Below are 18,400 nucleotides of genomic sequence, written 5' to 3'. Positions count from 1 at the left end.
GAGTTCAATTGGTGAAGTCATTCATTCTGCAGAAGAACAGGTGTCAATTTTGGCCCTTATTTAAGGTAGGAGGGGGGCAAATGTTGCACAGGTTGGTCAAAGCACATTTCCTTCTGAAATACTTGGGAAAATGAGTTGTTCCAGACATTGTTCTGATGAACAGCATACTTTGATTAAAAAGTTGATTGTAGAGGGAAAAACATACAGAGAAGTGCAGCAAATTATTGGCTGCTCAGCTAAAATGATCTCAGATGCTTTGAAGTGAAAACCAAAACCTGAAAGATGCAGAAGGAAGCGTGGAACTACTGTTCGAATGGATCGAAGAATAGCCAGAATGGCAAATACTCAGCCAGTGATCACCTCCAGAAAGATCAAGGAACATCTAAATTTACCAATAAGTACAGAAGATGATTAAGTGAAGCCAATTTACCAGCAAGAACGCCTTGCAAAGTCCCGTTGTTAAGATAAAGACGTGTCCTGAATGGGTTAACATTTGCCAAAGAACACATCGACTGGTCCAAAGAGAAATGGCTCAACATTTTGTGGACTGGTGAAAGCAAAATTGTTCTATTTGGGTCTAGTGGCCGTAGACAGTATGTCAGACGACCCCTGAGCACTGAATTCAGGCCAAAGTTCACTGTGAAGACAGTAAAGCATGGTGGTACAAAACTATGATATGAGGATGTTTTTCATACCATGGTGTTACGCCTATTTATCACATACGAGGGATCATGGATCAGTTTAAATATATCAGAATACTTGAGGAGATCATGTTGCCCTATGTCGAAGAAGAAATGTCCTTAAAATGGGTGTTTCAACATGACAGTGACCCAAAACATCTTGGTTACAGACAAACAAGATTGAGGTAATTGAGTGACCAGCACAATCCCCTGACTTCAATCCCAGAGAGAACTTGTGGTCTGATATCTGAAACTTGCTTTTTTGAGGCAAAACCAAAATTGCAGAAGAACTGTGGAAGTTGGTCGACTCCATGCAACACAGATCTCAGAAACAATTGTTCTGCCACTAAATATTAGTTCAGTATTTTAAAGTAAAGTGGAACCTCAAACATTTTTTTCAGTTTATAGATAAATTTTTTAAGTTTTTAAAGAAAAATGCTGCACTGCTATTATTTTGAACAGCCTAATATTCATTTTTCTTAACTTTCTGTAAAGGATTAACACAAACTGACTAAATTTAGTTTATGTTTTGATTTAGAATTGAAAGTGTAGTATTTTCAGTGCATTTGCATTTATGGAAATAAAAGTTATTATAATGATTTTGTGCTTTATTCGCTTTTTTTAAATCACTGCTATTTTTTTTTTAACACTACTGTACATTTAAACATCACAAGTGTCTCCAGGCATAACATCCTATTAGAGATCATGTCCAGCCTTACAGGACCAAATCTTGTCCAGCTTTAAACACTGATTTGATCGATGTTTGTTCTAGAAGTGCACGTTCTAGGTAAATAAATAAAACCAGACTGAGTCAAACAGTTGCTTTATTTGTGTGTCCAGGTAAAAACAAGAACCTGATGCAGTAAATTATTGCAGATCTTTAGAAACCAGCAGATGAAGGGGTTTTTTTAGGGAGGGGGGGTGTTGAGAGTGAACGCTAGCGCCTGCCTCAGGCAGGGAACACACTGCAGCGAGCGCGCACACACCATCCCACCACCACCCATCACCATCATCGTCATCATCATCATCATGCACCCATCCACGCCAGCAGTGCAAACAAAGACAAATTAACTACAGCCAGGAAGGAAAAAAATAACAAAAATAAAAAAGCAGACAGTCGCACCTCAAACCGGGTGCACCGAGAGCTGCATATAAACTTTATTCCATAAATGATTTTTTTGTCCTTTTTTTTTTAGTTTTGAAATGTCATCTGGCCATGAAACACTAAAATGAGACCAGCCAATTTCTAACTGTATTTTTAGCGCTCAGCTACATGACCTAACCACATAAGAGCAGAAAAATAAAGAAACATTGGTCTACTCTATCAACACACGCTGAGCAGACACTCGCAACTTTTAAACAACGGCCAGAAGTCCATTTCAGCTCTGATGATTAAAAAAAACAGAATAATAATTATAATTATAATAATAATAATAATAATACAATTATTGATCCTACACTTCCATCATCGCTACTCACATCCAACCAACCAAGCGCAACTTTCTTACAGAAAATAAAGAACTTAAGTAACGTAACACACAGTCGAGAACATGAAGAATGAGCAAAGCGTTGGTCTGTACAAATGATCTTTGGAGCTGTAGGAGAGCGTATGTACACACACACACGCACACGCACACACACACATACACAGTTTCCTCACACTGATCAGATCTGCTTTCCACACGCCGGATTTCTCTCCAGATCTGATAACTCCTCAGGTCGATTTATTTATCCGCAGTTATGACATCACAAGTCTCAGTGTGGACGCAGCCAAGAACCAAAACAAAAACCCCCCCAAACCAAATGTAGAACTAAAGCAGGAGGAAGTCATGATCAGTGTGTGTGTGTATAGTAATAGAAGGCATTTTCCAGATGTGTGTCGTGTGTACACGGGTGTGTATGAGATCAGGACAGGTGGAAAGACTGCTGGCCCTCCCGAGCTGCCATTAACAGTTTCTCCCTCATGATCTCGATGCTGGAATAATCCGGAAGCTTTAGGTAGTTTACACACGTCATCACCGACGGCAGGAAATCGTCTGGGTTCTCCGTCGACTCGAACGTCTTGCGCACAATCGTCAGAGGAGGGTTCAGACTCCGGAAACCTAAAACGGGAACAAGAATAACTGGTCATGTGACGGTAACTCAACAAGGTACAGCGTATCAAGTGATAGTAACTTAAGAAACAGCGTCTGATGCGATGGTACAGGATGGAACAGCGCGTGTTCCTTACCTCCTACTGGTAATCGAGGACTCCCAGTTACAAACTGCAGGAAAAGCCTCTGCTGCTCTGGATCGAAATTACTCAACACCTCAAACAGGAACCGAACGGCCCGACTACACACACACACACACACACACACACACACACAATGAAATAGTATATGTTATTATTGTTATTACGTTGCATCAATTTGACTCTGAATACTGGCAAGCACATAGATGTTGTTTCTCCAGAATATGATCTCAACATGGCTTTACATTTCAACTGCTGTAGAAACGTGTGGCCCTACCTGTCATGTGTGTATCCGTGGTCGGGTCTGCAGCACTCCATTAGAGTTTTAACATCCCACGTCTCCGTCTTACTTCCACACAACAACAGATCCAACTGATCCACAGAGTGAGCGAGAGAGAGAGAGAGAGAGAATGTTAATAAATAAATACGAATAGAAGAAACGGAAGAGAATGGGTTAGTGTGACTTACCTCCTCTGGGTAGAAGTACTGTAGATGTTGCAGGGAAAAGACGGACTCAAAGCCTTCCCGAAACGACTCAAACTGTCGCGACACACCCTCATTCAGGGTCCAGTACACCACCAACTGCTCAAACACACACACACACACACCAATATAAATGTTGCTGCCCTTCATGAATGTGTAGGATGTAAGGTGTGTATCTCACACAATGAATGTAAGGTACAGTGCACTGGGTGTGAGATATAGAATGTGAAATATGGGCTGTGAAGTAGGGGTGTGAAGTGGGTAACTCACCCTCAGGTACTCCTCCAGGTTGTGGATGGTGACAGGAACGTCTTTGCCCCCCTTCTTAAGTTCGATATTGGGGAATCCCGGCAGTGTAAAGTCAAGCCCTAAATCCTCCACTGAACAGCCGTTCATGTTTAGACTTTCAAGCTCCTGCTGTAGTGTTTCCCTCGTCTACAGCAGAGAAACAGATGCATTTTTAGAATAGAAGAGAGGGTCTGAAAAAATCTGGAGTTTTACACTTAATTATAAGTAGGGATGCATCGATACCATTTTTTCCCAACCGAGTACGAGTACAAGTACATGTATTTTTGTACTCGCCGATACCGATACCTATTTAGAATGATGCAATCTGGAGCATTATGGAATAGTGAAGTTTTTAGTGTAAAATAGTGCAGTGGAACAGTTGCTTGGGTTGCCATCACTAATTGTAAAAAAAAAAACACAAAAAAAAACACCGCACAGACATCATTGAGAAAGCTTCTGACAAGCTAACGTTAACGTTCATTAATAAACGCACGTAATTAACGTTGTGCACATCATACATGCGATGCGATTCTGCTGATTGAAATATTTACTTTAAAAAGCATAATACAGTCCGATCCCATCTGAGCCGATTCTATCAGCACATACATTCGTGGTTCACCTCGGTAAATCGTAAACGACTCTGAGTCGGCTCCCGCTCTGTGGTAATACTCAGTATAATTAAGCCTGAGCTTTATAATGTAAGCGAGTCACACAAAATGTTCTATAGTAGTTGGTGTTTATTTACAACCGCATCATTTATTATAACAGTAAACACGGAGAGATGACTGAGAAAAGAAGCTTAAAATGAGTCGACTCTTGAATCACTTGTATCGACACTGTGAACAGAGTATTGAACACAAACACGTCCTATAACGTCCTTCCCCCCCCCCAGACAAGCACTCGCGCCCCACAGGTTGAAAATCCCTGCGTTAACGCAGCAACGTGCACTAGGTACAAGGTATCGGATGTTTAGTATCGGAGCCTCGTTTGCGAGTACGAGTACGAGTTAATGAGCGCGGTATCGGGCTAATACCCGATACTAGTATCGGTACTCATGCATCTCTAATTAGAAGTGTTTCTAAGTGCATCACAAAACAGAATTCTGAAATATGACCTTGACATTTACACTCGGACCAACTTAAGAAAACGTTTGTTCATACGTGTGATTTGTCCAGCTCGAGTCTTCTCTTCTGCCGGATGATGTCCTCCAGATGCTGCATGGACTTGGCGACACCAGGGTCGATGTTCACCAGATCATGGGAGCTGATCGATAACTCGCTTCTCAACATCCACTTATAGAAAGGTAAACCCAGAGGCAGATCCAGCTACACACAAACATACAGTATACGAGTCAGTCAGAATTACACTACCCAGGTTTCTGCATACATATAAAGTATCGAGTCAAAATATTTAATTAAATGTATTGTTTTTTGGTAAACCGTCACTCATTCTGAAAACAACTCCTTTAACACCTTAAAAAATACAGTTGATGATAAATCACTGTTCGGGTATAAAAGATCTAGCACTTAAAAAAAATGTGAATACACCAACAGTTTAACAGACCTTAATAATAAGTGATCGCAAAGTTTTTAGCAATTTTATTCTCTGTAGTGCACAAAATCATCAAAAAGAATCTTTGTGTATGAAGAATAAAGCTAAACACTACGGAGGCCTCAGTCCCTCGGCTGTCACTGCGTTACTAAGCCGCATGTATGACCAACAAAGAATAAAAATCATCAGGATTGCTGGCAGGCTAATGTTATAAAGCCAGCAAGCGTTTAAGAACATCCTAGAAACCACCCGGGACCAGAATTACTATACGAACCACCTAAAACTAAAATGCATAATCTACACATTAATCCTGCATTTTTAATTTACTGTAATATTTGTTATTGTCATTTATTGTCAACATGTTATAATGATAATGTATTAACTGTAGAAATAAGATGAAAATAGTGCTTCTAGTTGTGTATGTAAGATGTTATTGTTTTATATATATTGATTTTGCAAATAACAAAGGACATGAACTACACACAGTAATCAAGGAATAACTGTAATACAGAACAAATAATATCTAAATAAAATTTTAAAAAAGGAGATAAATAAATTAAAATACAGCACTTTTTACATACCACTATATAACATGCACAACATCAAAATCATCGTAAACTGACTGTTGTATTTAACCCCAGCCCACCCCAAATCAATTATCAAATCATTATGATCCCCATTTCTGCTTCTCCCCTCACCAAAAATACTGAGACCCCACAAACTTAATTACAAAAGGGAAAAAAACCCATTAAGAATTAACAATAAGATTTGGACTTTTTGGTGGTACCAATTTTATGATGAAAAATCTGCATTTCTTTTTAAATAAAAATGTAATTAAAGTAAAATGTCATTTCTACTGCTCCTTTTCAGCAGTGTGTGTGTGTGTGTGTGTGTGTGTGTGTGCTTGCGTACCAGTCTGAAGTCCATGATGGCTTTGGCCATGAGTTTTCCCAGAAAGCGGAACTTCATCTTGATCTTGGCGACGTGAGCAGGTTTAGTGCTGCGGCCGAACGGTACAGCGAAAAGACCTCTTGAACTGAACATGTACTTGGTACCTTCTTGACTCCCTGCACAAAGGAGGCAACACCACACATTAACATTACACGGTGGAACAGAGCGTCGGGAATAGAAGTTTTGAACTGAATAAAATGATAACAATAATGATGATGATGATGGTGGTGGTAGTGGGGATGAAAGAAGCTGAGGAACCTTTAGGGTTGGCTAGCGTAACCTCTTCTCCTCTCCATAAACCCAGATCAGCTCTCTGCAGCTCCTGAGATACCAGTGCATAAAACTCCAGAGTCGGACCCAGACCTGTGCCCACCTGAGAGAGGGGAACATGACAGATGATCATAAAAAAATCTAGTTGTTAGACTGATTTGTTTTCTATTTAACAAACTGCAGGTTTATGTCATGAAGAATCACGTTTTAATATACAGGACCCATAAGGGACGTCCCAGTTCTCATACAGAGAGATGCATTGTCATTTTGATACAGTAATTTTGCTGTATTGTAGTTTAGTTTGTGCCCATATGTAGTAACCAACCGTCATGCAAGCAGTGGAGGTTGATTGAGCACATAAAGGAATTAATCTACCCAAATGAAGCCAACACAAATAAAAAAATGATTTTTGCTTGAAAGTAGGGGGTCTAAGGTGAGATTCTAGAACCTCCGTACCCCTCATCAAAAGCACTAATGGGTTTCAGGAGATTAATAAGCTCACCTCATTCTCGTACTGGATCTCCAGCATGGCCCTGGAGCTTCCCAGATCCTGCATCACTGACTCGGCCTGTTTCAACAGCTCGTCCCGGTTTATCGTCCTCTGTAGACAGAAAGAGCGTAAATAATAAACTTGACTCTACTAGGCGCTGGACTGACGTTACACTGAAACATTCACACACCTTCTTCCTGTCGAGACGAGGTGCTACACGGCTGTCCTGGGAATCCGACTGGTTGATTTCGGGGTTGGTGTCGAGCAGACGCTGCATAGCACGATCACGATCGAAAGCAGTGACGTAGAACAACATCTGCCTCGTATCGAAGGGGAAAAAGAATGGACTGCACGGAGCAAGAGAGAAATACGTTAATAGCTAGATAACAGACAAGAATATCAATGTTTACATCACTAAAAAGTGCTTTTACGGAAAGATACATTTTGTGACAATGAGAAGATAAATGTAGCTGTGAGTACTGGGTTATTTATGATTATTAACGTTTATCAGATATAAAAGAGCTTTGAGCACTCTCACATGAGGCAACTAACAAATAGGGTATTAAAATAGCAGGTGTATCATCTACAACAATTATTGAATGATAAATGTTTGACAGTATGAGGCCATTATACAGGATAAGGTGCACCCCTATGGTGAAGGCTCACTTCACTAATAATGTTCCACATTCCAGAAAGATAATGCCCTCATACACATTGCCAAAAATTATTCTAGGGGGGTTTGTTAAACACAAGGATGGCATTGAGAACTATTTATGCTCTCCTTAATCAGCAAAATGAATCACTAAGTCTTAAAATTAGTTTGTAGGAAGTTCTGGAAGTGCAGATCATTTTAGAGAAATGCAAACTGTAGCACTCAGCACAAACAGTTCAGAACATTTAGAGAGGAAGTGAAGATGTTCTGGAGGTACACACAGCAACTAGTCTTTATTAGTTTCACAAAATGCAAATATAGGTAAAAGTTTCTCCTATTTTCGTCTCGCAGTGTGTGTGTATGTATGTACGTATGAGTGTGTTTACCAGGTCTTGCCGAGCTCTGTAAGCCAGGGCGGGATGTTGCCGGTCATGATGACAAGCGGATCCTGTAACTGTCTGTTAGCTTTTGCCGTCAGTTTACTGTTAATAAATTCACTAGTGGAAATGATCTCCTTACACACAGCATTCTGTAACACACACACAAGAATAAAATTCGATTAAGATTACAAATTACAGAAGATCCAGTCTCAGGGGCGCTGGGGTGGTGCAGCCATCTAATGCGATAGCTGAGCTCTCAAGCTGTGTTATCGAAACAGCCAGGCATCCACACAGACATGACTGGCTGTGTTTGGGAGTAACGCGGCCAAACGGGTTCCTTAGCGCTGCTGCAATTGCGGCCTTACTCGGATGGTTAGGGCGCATACATGAGGGGTAGGCGATATACAGATCAACAGCAGAGAGTAAATACAGAGGATAGAAATACTGAAATGTCTATAGGGAGTGTGTGTGTGTGTGTGTATATATACAGTGTATCACAAAAGTGAGTACACCCCTCACATTTCTGCAGATATTTAAGTATATCTTTTCATGGGACAACACTGACAAAATGACACTTTGACACAATGAAAAGTAGTCTGTGTGCAGCTTATATAACAGTGTAAATTTATTCTTCCCTCAAAATAACTCAATATACAGCCATTAATGTCTAAACCACCGGCAACAAAAGTGAGTACACCCCTAAGAGACTACACCCCTAAATGTCCAAATTGAGCACTGCTTGTCATTTTCCCTCCAAAATGTCATGTGATTTGTTAGTGTTACTAGGTCTCAGGTGTGCATAGGGAGCAGGTGTGTTCAATTTAGTAGTACAGCGCTCACACTCTCTCATACTGGTCACTGAAAGTTCCAACATGGCACCTCATGGCAAAGAACTCTCTGAGGATCTTAAAAGACGAATTGTTGCGCTACATGAAGATGGCCAAGGCTACAAGAAGATTGCCAACACCCTGAAACTGAGCTGCAGCATAGTGGCCAAGATTATCCAGCGTTTTAAAAGAGCAGGGTCCACTCAGAACAGACCTCGCGTTGGTCGTCCAAAGAAGCTGAGTGCACGTGCTCAGCGTCACATCCAACTGCTGTCTTTGAAAGATAGGCGCAGGAGTGCTGTCAGCATTGCTGCAGAGATTGAAAAGGTGGGGGGTCAGCCTGTCAGTGCTCAGACCATACGCCGCACACTACATTAAATTGGTCTGCATGGCTGTCACCCCAGAAGGAAGCCTCTTCTGAAGTCTCTACACAAGAAAGCCCGCAAACAGTTTGCTGAAGACATGTCAACAAAGGACATGGATTACTGGAACCATGTCCTATGGTCTGATGAGACCAAGATTAATTTGTTTGGTTCAGATGGTCTCAAGCATGTGTGGCGGCAATCAGGTGAGGAGTACAAAGATAAGTGTGTCATGCCTACAGTCAAGCATGGTGGTGGGAATGCCATGGTCTGGGGCTGCATGAGTGCAGCAGGTGTTGGGGAGTTACATTTCATTGAAGGACACATGAACTCCAATATGTACTGTGAAATACTGAGCAGAGCATGATCCCCTCCCTCCGGAAACTGGGTCGCAGGGCAGTGTTCCAGCATGATAATGACCCCAAACACACCTCTAAGACGACCACTGCTTTATTGAAGAGGCTGAGGGTAAAGGTGATGGACTGGCCAAGCATGTCTCCAGACCTAAACCCAATAGAACATCTTTGGGGCATCCTCAAGCGGAAGGTGGAGGAGCGCAAAGTCTCGAATATCCGCCAGCTCCGTGATGTCGTCATGGAGGAGTGGAAAAGCATTCCAGTGGCAACCTGTGAAGCTCTGGTAAACTCCATGCCCAGGAGAGTTAAGGCAGTTCTGGGAAATTATGGTGGCCACACAAAATATTGACACTTCAGGAACTTTCACTAAGGGGTGTACTCACTTTTGTTGCCAGTGGTTTAGACATTAATGGCTGTATATTGAGTTATTTTGAGGGAAGAATACATGTACACTGTTATATAAGCTGCACACAGACTACTTTTCATTGTGTCAAAGTGTCATTTTGTCAGTGTTGTCCCATGAAAAGATATACTTAAATATCTGCAGAAATGTGAGGGGTGTACTCACTTTTGTGATACACTGTATATGTGGGTACGCAAGAATCACTCACATCATAGAGGTAGAACCAGTATCTGCTGATGGTGTGCAGAACCCGCAGCAGCAGGATGACCTCCAGTGAGGGGTCTTCAAAGGTGATGCCCTCTGGAGGTTCAGATATGAGGTACGACTCCAGTGGGTTCATCACACTCGGACACACACCATCTGCAACACACATCACAGGTGAATATGGAAAAGATTCTAAACCTCTCTAACATTTTCCAAACTGTGAAAAGCATTTAAATATAAAAACACTATCTGAATTATTATCAGAGCTAAAACGCTGGGTTTAGAGCCTGTGCTCCGAGTGGGTCTTTGTGGATGATAAAGAAAGCTCATCATCATGTAGAACAGAAGTATAAATAAGGATGAAAGTGCAGCCTGATGAACATTTCCACTGACTGTATATGATTTGTGATGATTATTTATCGGATTTATTTAAATTAGAAGATTCCGCTCACCCCTCAGCACCAGTAAAAGAGAATTCTGCTGCTTCACCCTCTGGAGAGTTTGTTTTGTTAGGATTTTAATGGCATTATTAATTAATTGGTATTACGTTTGAGTACTTGAGTAATTTTAAACTGTACACCTGGATCTGTGAGTACAAAATTCCTTCTAATCTAATGATCTGATATGTCAGTGTGAAGATCAGTTTTATTAATAATGAACTTGAGCTCATGGCTGTATTTCAGATGCACAATCGGTATGCTGAACTAAAATCTGGTCATGTTACCGACAGCGTCACAGCTCATTATTACATAAATCACAGTAGCTAATCACAGACTAAGATGCAGCACAAATTTAATTGTATTTAAATCATTTATTAATGCGGAAGCTGAATAAATATATTCAGAACGTACCATGCCACAGCTCGTCCTGTTTCTTGGCGTTGCGTGGTGAGGTTTTGGTAGGAGCCGTTTGTGCTCGACCCCTTTTACCTCCGACAGAGTCTTTACAGCCATCTTCATCCTCTCGGACCGGCTTATACCTGCAAACGCACACACGCACACACAGTAAGAAAACACACTATTGTGCAATTATGTCTAAAATGGCTTGTTTGTGTTTTATTGTGTGTTTTTCTCTCTATTTGTTCGAGACCGTGTGTCTCAATACTACAGGAGTGTGTATGTTTAACATGCAGTGTGTCGTCTTCTTGGTGCCATAATAACAGTGTATTATATACAGGTGAGAGAGTGTGTGTGTGTGTGTGTGTGTGACGTACCATATGGTGTGCGTTTTGGTCCAGATGCCGGCACGACCGAGCGGGTTAGCTTCGTCGTCTGTGCTCTCTCGTTCCTCCTCTGGTTGCAGGCTAAACTGTCTCACTGCCTGGTACACCGTCATGTTGTAGGGTAGGAGGTGATCGGCAATGTAGAACTGCAGCCTGTGCCGAACACTGCCCGAATTCAGGAACTGAGCCGCCTGCACAGGGTTCAGAAGGGTCACGACGAGGACGTTAATCTTTGAATGGCATTTCACCAAATGTATAGGATTAAAGAAATACATAAATGATCTACGTCTCATTTAACACTGTGTATGAAAGCATGGTGAGGAAAACCCCAAACATTTAGAAAACATGTTCACTATCTGGTGTGGTGAATAGTGTGAGATTTGGGACACGTCCACAGTGAGCTGATGATGATTACAAATTAAATAATTTGTCCAATTTAGGGATGAACGCGTACAAGTGACTCATCGATCTCATCGTCCGATCCGTCGTCATCACTGTCCTCATCCTCCTCTCGGATCCGGCCGTATCCTGTACGCACACAAATCACATCATCAGGTTTAACCAGTACAGTTCAGCCCCACCCACACACAAATACATACATATGCACAGGCTTTTATTAACACACACACACACACAAACTCACTGACCTCTGACAACGAGGTATCTTTCGATGGCCTGTACCAGTGCCAGGGGATCGATTTTAACAGGTCCGCCCTTCCACTGCTTGACGTTGGTGCAGTCCGGGTGTCTCTGTAGCTGGCACTTCAGCTGGTGTGTGTTGAAGAACTTCAGAGCCTGTGAACCTCTACACATACACACAGACACACACTTTATTAATGAATTCATCAATTATTAAATCATAAGCTTAGAAATACAACCCAGTCGAAAAAGCAAGAATAAAGGAGTTTAGAAGCTCTTTAACCAGCATGCCTTGTGTCTACCTATAATTAGCTCTGTACCTTTCTGCATTAACATGCCTTTCTGTTTACAGCGATCGTCTTTAGTCATGACTATTTTTAGTACTACACAGAATTTCACAATCATTTAGGAAAATCCTCTAGTCTGTTTATGTGACTCATATCTGGCAGCCCTGATCACAGCAGCTAAGCTCAAGACAGAAGCAGAAAAAACATACAGAGGAACCTTGATTTAACAGACCTCTATTTAACGGGCAAAATCTGGAAAACCGAACGTCCGGTCTGTTTCAAATTCCAGCGAGAAGCGTACCAAGCCAAGTAGTTCAGTAATTGTCCTCTAGCTGGCGCACATCTTTGTTTACATGAGTGATAGGCTTTGTTCTGCCGGGAGGCTCGCTTTGTTTATCGCCTTTTTCTCTGCGTTTTATGCTTACTTTTTGCAAATTAAATCACAGCGTCACCACTTTACGATCACGGCAACAACGAAAAAAAATCTCCTCCACCACACAAGGTCAATGAAATCTCTCTGCATTTTACAGACCAGTGCCTCCACCTTTTAGTCTGTTAAATCAAGGTTCCTCTGTATTGCTAATCTTCTAACAACAAAAGTAAAAGTCAATCACAAAAACAGGGGAAAGATTTGCTTGTTACTCAAATTACATTAAACACATATACGTAGATTCCTATTTCACTCTGAATTAACCTGATTAGCTCACTACAGACTTTATCACAGACTGGACTGAATAATAACTCCAATGGTTTAATTTAATTTGTGTGTATGATATTGTGTAAATCCTATTTATTTAAATTATTCTCCAGGCCACTCAAGGAGTCTGGTTCCTCTCAAGGTTTCCTCCTGTAATTTTAAGGGAGCTTTTCCTTGCCACCGTCACCCTCGGCATGCTCAACAGGGGTTTTTGGTCTGTTGGTCCTGGATTCTGTAAAGTTGCTTTGAAACAATGCCCATTGTAAAAAGCGCTATATAAATAAAGTTGACTTATTTATCTAAATATAATCTCAAATCAAAGCATCAACGCTCTTCTCACTGCTTATTTATTATGTTAGATAGATAGATAGATAGATAGATAGATATACTTTATTTGTCATATATACATATACAGGTGTACAGTACAATAAAATTCTTTCTTCACATATCCTAGCTTGTTTGGAACCTGGGGTCAGAGCACAGGGTCAGCCATCGTACGGCGCCCCTGGAGCAGACAGGGTTAAGGGCCTTGCTCAAGGACCCAACAGTGGCTGCATTGCAGAGCCTGGATTTGAACCGCCGATCTTCTGGTTGATAGCCCAAAGCTCTACCCACTAGGCTACCACTGTCCCTACCAGAGTCTTTAACCTTATTTATCAATAAACTGAACCCTGTGAGAGCAGTTCGGAGTGTTTATTCAACTCTGTGGACTTTTAACCACCCTGGAGACTTTTCCTTCGGCCGACATAATTGACGCAGCTCAGGGTCCAATATTAGCTCATTATTTTAATCGGGAAGCTGGAACACTTGGCACCATGCCAGGTGGTGGCAATCAATGACTGGAGTAAAGAGACTTCAGGATTTCAGGATTTAGAGCAGAGACAGGATTAACTGGTTTCAGAGTGTGCAGGGTGGAATTATACTGGGTGTAAATGTGGCACTTGAGGTCAAGTCTTAGCTGTGCCACAAGTATCAACAGACACCAAAGCCCGCTTTGTTATGACCTCAGTTAGAACCTCCCCGCTGCTGCAACAGAGACACCTGCTGTGTGGACGAGGTGCAGGCTACTCGTCCGAAAAGGATACAGAAAACAGTGCTTTAAATCTGCTGAGACTTGTGCTAGACTGCGTCTCTCCTTGACCTGTGTGATTATCATGCAGCCGAGAGCTGGCCATAGTGCACGGAAATAAAACGGAAAAAGAACTCTAGGTGTTAAAGGAATTTACCTGCTGCCGTTTCCATTCCCACTGGGGAAGTCATGCACTTTAACAGGAAACTGTTCCATCTGACTCAGACAGCTGTTCATCTTGTGTACGAGTGCTAAAAATGGCCCGTTCTCCATCGGTTCCAACCGGCACAAAGGCTCCTGTCCTGGAACCTAAATACACACACCAACTTTATTATATAGATAGATTAAACGACTCTAAGTGAGCTACTTTGACGTAAGCCTATAGCCATGAGGTGTAATGACGTTTAGATGCCAGCAGATGGCCCTGGGCACTTACAGGGCAGCCGTAGAAGATGTGCAGGAAGCGTTTGATGCGATGGTCCCTGCATACGACGTCTCTCTCGCTGTTGGAGGTCAGATAGAGCAGCAACTGTTTCACCAAGCCACTGTGCTGGATCTCGAACGAGGACACGTCAGATTCTGATACAATACTGCAGATCTCCACTAAACACTCCACTCCACTGTCCACCTGATGATACATACACACGCCATTGATACACCACACACACGAACATCCTTTTTCTATTGTAATACAATACTACATACAGACAAGTTACAGTGTGTGATATGATGGTAAATTACGGTGTAAGCTATAATGGTAAAATGGTTATGTTGTATACTATGATGGTAATATGGTTAGTTACAATGAATAATATGATAGTAACATGGTTAGTTACAGTGTAAGCTATGTTATGGTAATAACATGATCAGTTACAGTGTAAGCTATGCTATGATGGTAACATGGTTAGTTACAGTGTAAGCTATGATGGTAACATGGTTAGTTACAGTGTAAGCTATGATGGTAACATGGTTAGTTACAGTGTAAGCTATGTTATGATAATAACATGATCAGTTACAGTGTAAGCTATGCTATGATGGTAACATGGTTAGTTACAATGAATAATATGATGGTAACATGGTTAGTTACAGTGTAAGCTATGATGGTAACATGGTTAGTTACAGTGTAAGCTATGTTATGATAATAACATGATCAGTTACAGTGTAAGCTATGCTATGATGGTAACATGGTTAGTTACAGTGTAAGCTATGATGGTAACATGGTTAGTTACAGTGTAAGCTATGATGGTAACATGGTTAGTTACAGTGTAAGCTATGATGGTAACATGGTTAGTTACAATGTAAGCTATGTTATGATGATAACATGGTTAGTTATGTTGTATACTATGATGGTAACATGGTTAGTTACAGTGTAAGCTATGATGGTAACATGGTTAGTTACAATGTAAGCTATGTTATGATGATAACATGGTTAGTTATGTTGTATACTATGATGGTAACATGGTTAGTTACAGTGTAAGCTATGATGGTAACATGGTTAGTTACAATGTAAGCTATGTTATGATGATAACATGGTTAGTTATGTTGTATACTATGATGGTAACATGGTTAGTTACAGTGTAAGCTATGATGGTAACATGGTTAGTTACAATGTAAGCTATGTTATGATGATAACATGGTTAGTTATGTTGTATACTATGATGGTAACATGGTTAGTTACAGTGTAAGCTATGATGGTAACATGGTTAGTTACAGTGTAAGCTATGCTATGATGATAACATGGTTATTTACAGTGTATACTATGATTGGTTAGTGTTTCACACTGTTGGCTTGTTCAATATACAGAGTAAAATATATTTCCGTAGGTTCTTTATATAGACTGTAAGATCCCACATTCTCAGATCTACAGTTTAAGGTGGTACTGAAGAAACATTAGAAGCTAATGTTCACCTGCTCACATACCAAACCAGCAAGCTGCGTGGAACACTGCTAGTGTCAACAGCAATCCATACCATTGATTTGAAATTAAATTAAAACAGAGGCCACATAAATATACAGAAAAAAGCCACAAGCGCTCTGAAATCTGTTGGTGAGCCACATTTGGCCCTCAGGCAGGATTTTGGCTCTAACGAACAACCTTCAGGTGACAGAATTGAACATGTGTAATTGAAATGTTTGTGTTGAGGGTCTAATGCAGATTATGTGTGTGTGTGTGTGTGTGTGTGTGTGTGTGTGTGTGTGTGTGTGTGTGTGTGTGTGTGTGCGCACCTGAAGGCTGAGCTGTTGTGTAGCAGTACAGAGTCTCTGAAGGACGTTCAGTGCTGGGTTGCTTCCGTCTACATTCTCTGAATTGAAGTATCGCTCCACAAACTTACTCGCCTGTTCCTTTATCCATGCTTTAATCTTCTCTCTGTAACACACACACACACACACACACACACACACAGACACAGCCAGCCATTGCTTAGCCTCAACACTCCAGACTAAGTGTTTTGTAAAATGTGTTTTTACTTAAATTCTCTGTGTAACAAGCTTAAACTATTTGATGATAAATGTGCAATTAGACGTAGAGAAGCTAATCAAAGGGGATTCAGTTTATATGGCAGGAAATGAGACAGTGCGGACGGTGATTTCTTATCTATAAACTCTTATATACTGTGTGTGTGTGTGTGTGTGTACCTGTTATTAGATACAGAGTCTTTGTTAACGGTGCGGGCCAGCCCACTGACCCCAGCAGTGCGTGAGGGCTCAGAGTTTGTGCTGTTGTTCTGAGCCCCCAGTTTGCCCCAGGTTTTGGGGTTCAGACTGGCCAAGAAGGAGGATTTGGGGGATGCGGTGGTGGTGGGACTCTTAGCTGGAGGGGGACATAAGAGACACACAATATTTAAAATAAGCATAAAACACCTCATACAGAAATTTAATAGATGATATTCATGACTGTTTAGTGTATACATCTTATTTGACTATTAAAAAATATTCATTACTATTTATTATCCTACTGTTTTATATTTTTATATTTTATACCTTGATTGATATTTTATTGTAAAGATTATACATACATTTCTATGTTAAATTGTCAGATCAATTATTTAACATACCGCTGAAATCTGCAGTGGAAATTTCTCCATCATTTATTTTATATCATTAGATATCCGATTCTATACTGGTACACTATATGCTCAAAAATATGTAGACAGCTCTCCTAATGATTGACTTAAGATTGATTAAAAGTGGTTGTGATCACCACTGTTCACACACAATAGGTAAGTGGAGGGCAGAAGGGGGCACTATGGGTGCAGAGAGCTTTACCCCTCTGCCCCATGTGTCCAGAGGCAGCATTCTATAAACAATAACTGTTGTGAGCATGTAAAACTCCTCACACTTACAAGAGGTTCAAACTTAACCCAGGTCACCAGGTCAACGATTCACAAAATCAATCGACCTTTATTCAGCTTAGTTTGTGTGATTTTTTTTTGAGGGCTTTTGGTTTTAAAGATCTCATCACACAGTAGAACTGAAACAGAAAATGTGTAACGTTTACCTTGATTATCCACTTTATCATCGTCTCTGGGTGGAGAGTATTTGGGACGGCGTGGAACTCTCCGAGGAAGCCGTTTCCTCTTTAGAACATCACTGAGGCGACTGTAACACACACACACACGCGCGCGCGCACACACACACAGAGACATGCCGAGGCTATAAGTACACTGGTGTAATTGACCGTGTGTGAAGTACAGAAAATGAGAAAGTACTCGAGTACAGTTCACTTATCTAGAACCCTAGTAAACCCTACAAACCACAGGTTTCTCCTGTACATAACCAGATGTAATGTAAACAAATATTCAAATTTCATTTTAAATAAAGCACAGTGGGAGATTTGTTATCTTGAGAAGTTGACTCTAGTAGCACACCCATCAGATTTTACGTTACCACCAACACTAAAATCCTATTTCTGAAATGGCATAAACAACCTAAACCCTGATCAGATAATTACTGACTGGTAGCAGGGCTGGCTCTTATAAATATAATGTTTATCTCATAATACTATTACAATAATAACTAGAGATGTACCGATCAGGGTTTTTGGCACCGATCTCGATCTCCGATCTCCTTTCAGGGCGATCGGCCGATAGCCGATTGCGATCGGGGGGGGGGGTTACATGCCCACACACACACGCAGGTTTAATGTTATCCAGTTCAGTCTGAAACTGTGTGTGTGTGTTTGTGCCTTTAAGAGATGATCTGTTTAGTGTCGCTAAGTGATTCATTCGATTCGTTTTCATGCGATGCGTAAGTTCTTCTTCTCAGTTATCTCTCCGTGTTTACTGTTATTAATTAAATGTCGTGGTTTTAAATAAACACCAGATACTTCAGAACAGTTTGTGTGACTCTTTTACA

General features: G+C 41.0%; 1 protein-coding gene across 2 annotated transcripts in view; it reads right to left on the bottom strand.

Annotated features, from left to right (window-relative positions):
- Positions 1–1,487: 1,487 nt before the first annotated feature.
- Positions 1,488–18,400, bottom strand: part of trip12 (thyroid hormone receptor interactor 12) — a 74,939-nt gene continuing 58,026 nt past the window's right edge. For both annotated transcript variants that reach the window (XM_063005008.1, XM_063005006.1), the window contains exons 22-42: positions 17,544–17,644; positions 16,682–16,856; positions 16,271–16,412; positions 14,481–14,672; positions 14,202–14,353; positions 12,000–12,157; positions 11,807–11,880; positions 11,344–11,543; positions 10,982–11,109; positions 10,135–10,286; positions 7,985–8,127; positions 7,137–7,293; positions 6,959–7,057; positions 6,445–6,559; positions 6,148–6,302; positions 4,845–5,009; positions 3,667–3,831; positions 3,382–3,495; positions 3,191–3,285; positions 2,911–3,014; positions 1,488–2,782 (exon numbers count right to left, since the gene is read on the bottom strand). In XM_063005008.1, the coding sequence (XP_062861078.1) occupies positions 2,586–2,782; positions 2,911–3,014; positions 3,191–3,285; positions 3,382–3,495; positions 3,667–3,831; positions 4,845–5,009; positions 6,148–6,302; positions 6,445–6,559; positions 6,959–7,057; positions 7,137–7,293; positions 7,985–8,127; positions 10,135–10,286; positions 10,982–11,109; positions 11,344–11,543; positions 11,807–11,880; positions 12,000–12,157; positions 14,202–14,353; positions 14,481–14,672; positions 16,271–16,412; positions 16,682–16,856; positions 17,544–17,644 (2,983 nt within the window). In that variant the 3' untranslated portion in view covers positions 1,488–2,585. The remainder of the gene's footprint in view (positions 2,783–2,910; positions 3,015–3,190; positions 3,286–3,381; positions 3,496–3,666; positions 3,832–4,844; positions 5,010–6,147; positions 6,303–6,444; positions 6,560–6,958; positions 7,058–7,136; positions 7,294–7,984; positions 8,128–10,134; positions 10,287–10,981; positions 11,110–11,343; positions 11,544–11,806; positions 11,881–11,999; positions 12,158–14,201; positions 14,354–14,480; positions 14,673–16,270; positions 16,413–16,681; positions 16,857–17,543; positions 17,645–18,400) is intronic.

This window comes from Trichomycterus rosablanca, chromosome 11 (assembly GCF_030014385.1).
Source record: "Trichomycterus rosablanca isolate fTriRos1 chromosome 11, fTriRos1.hap1, whole genome shotgun sequence".
Taxonomy (NCBI): domain Eukaryota; kingdom Metazoa; phylum Chordata; class Actinopteri; order Siluriformes; family Trichomycteridae; genus Trichomycterus; species Trichomycterus rosablanca.
This window is presented reverse-complemented; position numbering and strand designations above follow the sequence as displayed.